We start from the raw sequence: 7,880 nt of genomic DNA, 5'->3' as shown, positions 1-7,880 counted from the left end.
AGCCGATTTTACATAGCCTTTAAATTTGCCAGGCAGCTTATCTTTTTATCAGATAATATAAGTGATTAAGGATCTGGGTTTTTTTTTTTTTTTTTCCATAATATTGCACTCAAGTTAGCTTATCTTTGAGTGTTAACTAATCATTATTGGACTTTTCCCACTATTGAAAACAATAGCTGAGAGTGATTGGAATAGCTGTATTTCCAATTTGTAAATCAATAAAGTTTAGTGAGTTTCCAAACTGACGTTGGAATTAACGTTGCAATTAGTTGCAAATGGTTTAGATTTTATTGGCAGAAGCTAACTAGTCTTCCTTTTTTAAACAGGGGTTCAGAAGGAACATTAAATGACTGCAGGATAATATTTACAGATGAAATCTTCAAGATTGAGAAACCTGGAGCCCATCCACTTTCATTTGCAGATGGAAAATTTTTAAGTATGAATTTTTATCCTAAGCATGGACTATGTGTGTTACAAAATTGGCATTTTAATTGTTCACTGAATAACTTGGGAAGAAGTACAGAATTATAGACTATACAAACTTAATATTAAGACAGGATTTAACATCAGATCCATTGTGATTGATGGATTTTTCTCAAATGATAAAATTTTGTTTTCAAAGAAACATTTTCTCACTGTGGTATTTTATTGACATTGTTTCACTGTTTCCTCTGTCATAGAGTTTGTCAGAAGAAAAACAATTTTCAGTTATTTTGTGGCCACTCAGGATTAATTTTTTAATAACTATCCTTAATTTTTATACAAGTGGAGCCTGAAAATAATAGTGCTGATTGAGCCTTAAATTTTGGGGAGGTAATAAATAGGAATTATATATTATTAGAATGTCACCCTACTTCTTTGTCTTAAAGATTTTACTTGCTTAATACACTTGCTTACACAGCAAGTTGGTGAAAGAGGTAAGACTAGGTTCTAGGTCTTTTCATTCATCATTCAATTACTGCCTTTCTAAATAGGTTGTTGTTACTGTTTGTTGCTGTCAAATCAGTTCCAATTAATGGTGACCCCAGGTGTACATTCGGAAGGAAGATGGGGCAATCTACTTCCGTAGTGATACTGCCTCGGAAACCCAAGGAGGGGTCGCTATGAGTCGGGTCATCACAAATATTTTTTCTGATGAGCATTCCATTGATTTTATACTGTGTATCAGTGTTTATTATAAGATATAACTCGTGTTTATTATAAGATATATATAACTCAGGGTAGAAATCTGTTTATTGATCTGTTTTGGATCTGTAAAACTTCTTCTTACTGCAATTGTGTAAGATTAAAACAAGACCAGTCCTTTAACAGATCTGTAAATAGGTTTCCAGGCCAGTCTAGGCCACTCTCATTTTTTGAGGCTACAATGCTAATATTACTTAGATTTTTAAGGCACAAGAATAGATGATCCTCATGGCTTTTGGTCATTAGATTTTTCACTGGCATATGCCTGGGCCCTATCCCTGAAATTCTGATTCAGTAAGTCTAGTATGAGACTAAGGCGTTTATTTATTCTTAAAGTCCCATACTTGATTGTTTCTGTGGTTCTTTTCTCTTCTTTAAAAGAGCTGTTTGGTGTTTCCATTTTTCTTTAAAAGATTTTATAGATATAAAAATGATCTACAACTAAACTTGATATACTTTTGTTTGTAATAGGGAAAAATGACCCTGAATGTGACCTGTGTGGTGGAGACCCAGATAAGAAATGCCATGCTTGCTCCTGCCATGTATGCGGTGGAAAACATGAGCCCAGCATGCAGCTTCTATGTGATGAGTGTAATATGGCCTTTCATATTTACTGTCTGAATCCACCTTTGGATAAGATCCCAGAAGAGGAATACTGGTATGGTCATCAGGGTTATCTTCTGTTTTTGTGTTAAGAATTGAGTGGGAAATATGTATTTGAACCACCAGAAGCAGATTTCTCAGGATGTACTGTGTGTATTAAAGTGCTTAAGGTATTGTCACCAGTGTTTACTTGGGTTGGTATGTTTATTCCAAGGCTTTCACACTTGATACTTTTTTTTTAAAAGACATTTTCTTCCTTGTTTAATTAACTTTAGGATGATAGTCATCCTTCAGCTTATCACTTCATTGTGACTTCTTCTGGGAAGTCTCCAATGCCCCAACTAGATTAGATGCCCTTGTCTGGTGGCACAGTGGTTAAGTGCTCAGTTGCCAACTGACAAGTCAGCAGTTGGAACCCACAAGCCGCTCCATGGGAGAAAGATGTAGCAGTCTGCTTCCATAAAGATTTACAGCTTTGGAAACTGCCATGTGGGGTAGTATTGTTCTGTCCTATATAGGGTTGCTGTGAGTCTGAGTAGATGTCAGTGGGTTTGGTTTTCATTAATAATAGTATTGAATATTTAATTACGTACTAGGTACTAACAAAATGCTTTGTATGGATTGTCTTATTTAATTCTATGAGGTAGTAGGTGTGTAGAACACTGCTAGCTCAATTATGCTTATTAAAGTTTATACTTCTTTTGTTAGTGTTAGCTACAAAAAGAAGTGATTAGAAAAGAGACTGAGAAAATGGGCCCACCAAGTTGTAATGAATTTTTTAATGCTGTACTAAGGAGTTGTTTGTTTGTTTTTTTTTTTCCTTTTGAAACTATGGGCCACATGCTACCATTGAGGTATTTTAAGTAAGAGGAATGACATAGTCAGAAGTAATGATGTTACAAGCTGGTAACAGTGTGAAGATTGTTCTCCATTCCTTTGGTCTCTCCTCAGCATACCGAGAAGGTGGTCAGTGTGTTAGGACAGAGGCTGTAGGAGTGGGAAAAGAAAAGAGGATGTAACTTTTTCCTTTCTTCCTTAACTAGCATCTTACATAGTCACACCTTGAACTTTACCATCAGAAGTAACCATATTTCCTCTGAAGTCTTATTTTTCTTCCCTCTTGTATTAATGGAAGCAAACCCTTCCACATGCTCTCACAGTTTCATATCCTCTTGCCTTTTTAGGAACTTCAGTCCTTTTGTAAATTCCTTTCCTTCATTGCCATTACTGGGTTATTCTTACCAACATCCTAGAATTTCATGAGGTTTTTTTTTTTCCCCCAAAAAAAACCACAAACCCAACATAAAAACATACCCTCTTTTAACCCGTTTTGCTCACCAGCTACCTACCCCATTTCTCTGCTCCTTTTCTGGCAAAGCTTTTGAAGGATTATTTCCACCCATTATTTATATTTCTTCTGTTGACATCTTAGCTCTCCAGTCTGGCTTTCCTTCCCAGAACTCTACTAAATCTTCTTATCAAAATCACCAGTACTTTCTATGTGGCCCAACCAACTGGTTACTAATCTACTTCTTTACTGCTCAGCTGCTCCTTGAAACTTTTTATAGGTTTGATGGTATCACATGATCCTGGCTTTCTTGTTATTTCATTGGCCTTACTTTCTCAGTGTCTTAGTTTCCCTCTGAACTGCCAGATTTCTGAAAGCTAGAGTTTTCCAGAGCACCTGGGCCTACTTCTTTTCTCTTTATTTGGTCCTGCAATGACCTCATCTAATCATGAGACTTTAAATACCAGGCTCATGGCTCCAAATTTGTGTCTTCAGATCTAATCTCCTCTGAGCTTTATATTCCTGTATCCAACTGTTTCCCACAATTGATGTGTCTAAATTGAAATCTTTAATTCAATAAACATCCTTTCTAAAATCCTGCTCCCCTTTCTTCAAAAAGTAGTACCATCATTTAATTGACTTGTTCACACAGAATAGCTAAACTTCATCCTTGATTCCTCCTTCCTCACATACTCTACATCCAGTGTGTCAGCACATCTTCTCTGTACTCTTCCTCCACCCTTAACACTCCAGTCCAAATCATCTCTTGCCTGAAACTGCTACAGTCAATGCCTAATTAGTTTACTTGCTTCCACATTGTCTGCCAACTGTGCTTTCTCTGTTAGCAAGCAGAATGGTCTTCTGAAGTCCTGAATTATGTCACTTGCCTTTGAGGGGAAACCCTTTCGAACAGTTCTGCTCTGTCATAGAGTCCTAGGAGTTGCAATCACCTCAATAGCACACAACAGCAGCAACAACAATCAATGTCTTCTTACTGAATTTAGAATAAAATCTAAGCACTTACCATCTGTAACCTGGCCCCTGCCAACTTCTCTAACCTAATCACTTATGACTCCTAGTTTCACCCGTGCCCTCTTTTATGTTCTTCAGAGCATGCCTTTCTTTTTTATGCCTCCAGACTTTTGCACTTAGTGTTTCTCTGCCTGGAATGTCTCCCCTGGCTATTTCACACAATTGGTCTCACCTGGAATATCACTACAGAAGCATTATCTAAAAACAAGCATACCGTTTCCCACCACTCTTATCATATAATCTTTATTTTCCTTGTTCAGTTCTTTCTTTCTTTAATTAATTAATTATTTTTTACAGTGTTCCCTCCCCTCCCACCTCTGGTAAGCAAAAAAGAAAGTTTCCTTCCATATATAAACCTTCTCTTGAAATTTTTTTTCTTTTCTTTTTACAGTTTCTCATTTTTGCAATGTTTCCTCCCCTCCCGCCCACCACTGGTAACCAGCAAAGAAAATGTGCTTCCCTATATAAACCCTTCCTTGACTTTTTGCAAAATGAACTAATTTAATATTAGTCCTTCTGTGGTTAACTTATTTCATACAGCATAATGTCCTGCAAGTTCATCCATGTATGCAGTGCTTTACAGATTCTACATTACTCTTTATTGTTGTATAGAATTCCATTGTGTGTATGTACCATAGTTTGGTTATCCATTCTTTTATTGATGGGCACCTAGGTTGTTTTCATCTTTTTGTTATTGTAAATAGTGCTGCAATGAACATGGGTGAGCATTGTATCAGTTCTTGTCTGGCTCTCAACTTCTTTAGGATCTATGCCTAGTAATGGGATTACTGAATCAAATGGTATTTCTAATTCCAACTTTTTAAGGAGTCACTATAATATTTCCATAGTGGTTGTATCATTTGACACTTCCACCAACAGTGTATGAGAGTCCCAATCTCTCCGCGTCCTTGCCAACATCTGTTATTTTCTGTCTTGTTGAATTTTACTATTAGTGCTGGGGCCAGATAGTACCTCATTTGTTTTCATTTGCATCTCTCTAATGGCTAATGATTGTGAACATTCCTGCATGTGTTTGTTGGCCGCTTGAATATCCTCCTTGGTGAAGTGTCTATTCATGTCTTCTGCCCATTTTTGAATTTGATTGTTGGTCTTTTTGTTGTTTAGGTGTTGGAGTGTTCTATTCATTTTAGAGATAAGTCCCTTGTCAGATATGTTGCTAAATATTTTTTATCCACCTGGAGGTTTTCTTTTCACTCTTTTGGAAAAGTCTTTTAAAGCACATAAAAATTTAATTTTTAGAGACTTCTGGTAAGATGGTGGAATAGGCAGATAAGCTACACAGACGTTCTTCAATAATGAAAAGAGAAGCCAGTTGACAAAGTTACAGAAGATAGTCTGGAAGCTCTGAGTTTTGAAAGGAAGTATGCAGAAGTGGATTAGGCACCAACTAGTGGAAAAACCTGAAAGAAAACAGAGAGTATGGAGACGGACAGAAATGTGGACTATCAGCTATTCTGATGGCACCAATAATCTGAATATTTCCAAGTGGTGCTGGGACCTGAGAATTGACCTAAAGATCAGCCCTGATAACCAAGGGCTGCACAGACAACTGTGCTGGTGGCCTACAACTAGAAAGGGAAACAGAAAGGAGGGAGACAACCAGAGCTATAGACTTCTGGCTGTCTGGAGGGCGCAGCCATTTTCATTGTTTACAAGCATTGGCCATATTGGATATTTAAAGTGACCAAGAGCACAGCCATTTTGAATACTTAAGTGACTGAGAGCCCAACCATTTGAATGTTCATAAGTGGTGGACATTTTAGATTAAAAAGTGACTGGGGAGCTCAGCCAGTTTGAATATTTATACATGGTGGCCATTTTGTATATTTAAAGTGACTGAGGGCACAGCCATTTTATATGTTTAAAGTGACCAAAGGCGCAGCCATTTTGAATGTTTACAAGCAGTGGCCATTTTGGATATTTCAAGAGGCAGCATTCTCATTCAAATTCCAGGGACCTAAGACTAGGTGCCATTAGCCAAGGATGACAGGGACATACGGGAGGCTGACAAAGGGCAAGAAGACAGGTGGTGAGTGTATAAGTGCTGCCAACCAGTGAACAGAGGAGCACAGTTACCCTGATTTTGTAGATAACATACAAAGAAAACAAAAATCATGGGCAAGTTACTCCAGCATACAATCAACTAATTAAACATAAACACAAAAATGTCACAATGTCATGGAGACAGCAGAGCATCACAGTCCACACAAAGAAGCAAGATAAAGCAAGAGACACAGGGACCAGTATACACACGCAGAACATATCCTTGAGGAAAAGCAGCCTTGGAACTCCCTGATAAGGAATTCCAAAGAATTATATTTTGTTACCTTCAACAGATTGAGAGACAGATCAAGGAGAACACTAACTAAATTAAGGAAAACCCAGACAAAACCCTGTAAAAATTTTGGAAGACAATACAAGAACAAAATGACAAAATAGATGAAAAATCAGAAATGATACAAAATCTACAGTTAGAAATTCAGAAGATTAATACTAAATTGTCAGAAATGGGTAACACATTGAATGGGTAAAGGAGTAGAATCAGTGGAAGTCGGAATTGGTGAGACTGAAGAAAAATACCTCAGTACTTTTTTGGAAAGGGATTAGTCAGAGAAAGATCACAACAAAATGAAGAAAGCCTAAGGTTCATGTGAAATACAGTCAAAAGGAATAACCTACATGTGATCAGAATTCCAAAACAGGAAGAGACAAAACCACAGAGAAAATTGTTGAAGATTTGTTGGAAGAGAATTTCCCTTGTATGATGAAAGATGAGAATATATCCATTCAAGAAATTCAGCAAACCCCAAATGGGATAGACCCCAAAAGAAAATCACCAAGGCATACCATCAAACTCACCAAAACCAAAGACAAAGAAAGAATCCTGAAAGCAGAACAGGAAAGACGAAAAGTTATCTACAAGGGACAACCACTAAAACTAAGCTCAGATTTCTTGGCAGAAACCATGCAGGCAGGAAGACAATGGGATGGTATATATAAATCCCTGAAAGAAAATATTTCTGGGAGTCCTGGCAAGATGGCAGACGAGGCAGAAAGACTGCACAGACCCTCTTCAACAAAGAAAAGGGAAACCAATTAACACAGACACAGAAGATAATCCTGGACCCTTTACTCTTGAAGGGAAGGATATAGAAGGTGGACTAAACCCCAACTAGCAGAAGAATTTGTGTGAAAATACGAAAAAAGGAGACATATGGAGCTGCGGTCTAGCAGCGGTCACAGACAGCTTGGAGATTCCCGAGTGGTGGAAGGACTTAAGAATTAAAGTAAAAATCACCCTGCTAGCCAGGGACTGCATGCAGGACTGTGTACGGTGGCTGGGGAACAAACGGAGAAGGTGAAGAGAAAGGTGGGGTGAGCTATGGACTTTTGCCGGTCCGGAGGGTGCAGTCATTTTGAAGGTTTAAAAAGCGGCTTGACTATTTTGGATATTTAAAGAGACAGCGCTCTCACAAATTTCTGGGGCTTAAGAACACAGTCTGCTTTCCAGCAAGCCCAAGGACACTCGGGACCTGCAAGACTGACAAGTTTTTGAAGGTTATTTGATTGTAATTTGTGTCTGATTGAGTGGGAGACAACAACAGTCCCCATAAGACACGACTACACCCATACCTCCTGCAACTTCACTTACTGAGCGGCAGCCACTACCACCTCCTCCACCAACGGGCCAACAATAAAAAACCACCAAGAAGAGCCTGAATCCCCTTGGCTGCTCTTCACAAACAGTTAA

General features: G+C 38.1%; 1 protein-coding gene across 1 annotated transcript in view; it reads left to right on the top strand.

The window, feature by feature from the left end:
* UHRF2 (ubiquitin like with PHD and ring finger domains 2) overlaps nucleotides 1-7,880 on the top strand; it is a 196,825-nt gene that overhangs the window by 115,374 nt on the left and 73,571 nt on the right. Inside the window, exons 5-6 of the mRNA XM_007946320.2 lie at nucleotides 327-436; nucleotides 1,657-1,843. Coding sequence (XP_007944511.1) covers nucleotides 327-436; nucleotides 1,657-1,843 — 297 coding nt within the window. The remainder of the gene's footprint in view (nucleotides 1-326; nucleotides 437-1,656; nucleotides 1,844-7,880) is intronic.

Source organism: Orycteropus afer, unplaced genomic scaffold (assembly GCF_000298275.1).
Source record: "Orycteropus afer afer isolate SDZICR_OR568_19922 unplaced genomic scaffold, OryAfe1.0 scaffold00156, whole genome shotgun sequence".
Classification (NCBI taxonomy): domain Eukaryota; kingdom Metazoa; phylum Chordata; class Mammalia; order Tubulidentata; family Orycteropodidae; genus Orycteropus; species Orycteropus afer.
This window is presented reverse-complemented; position numbering and strand designations above follow the sequence as displayed.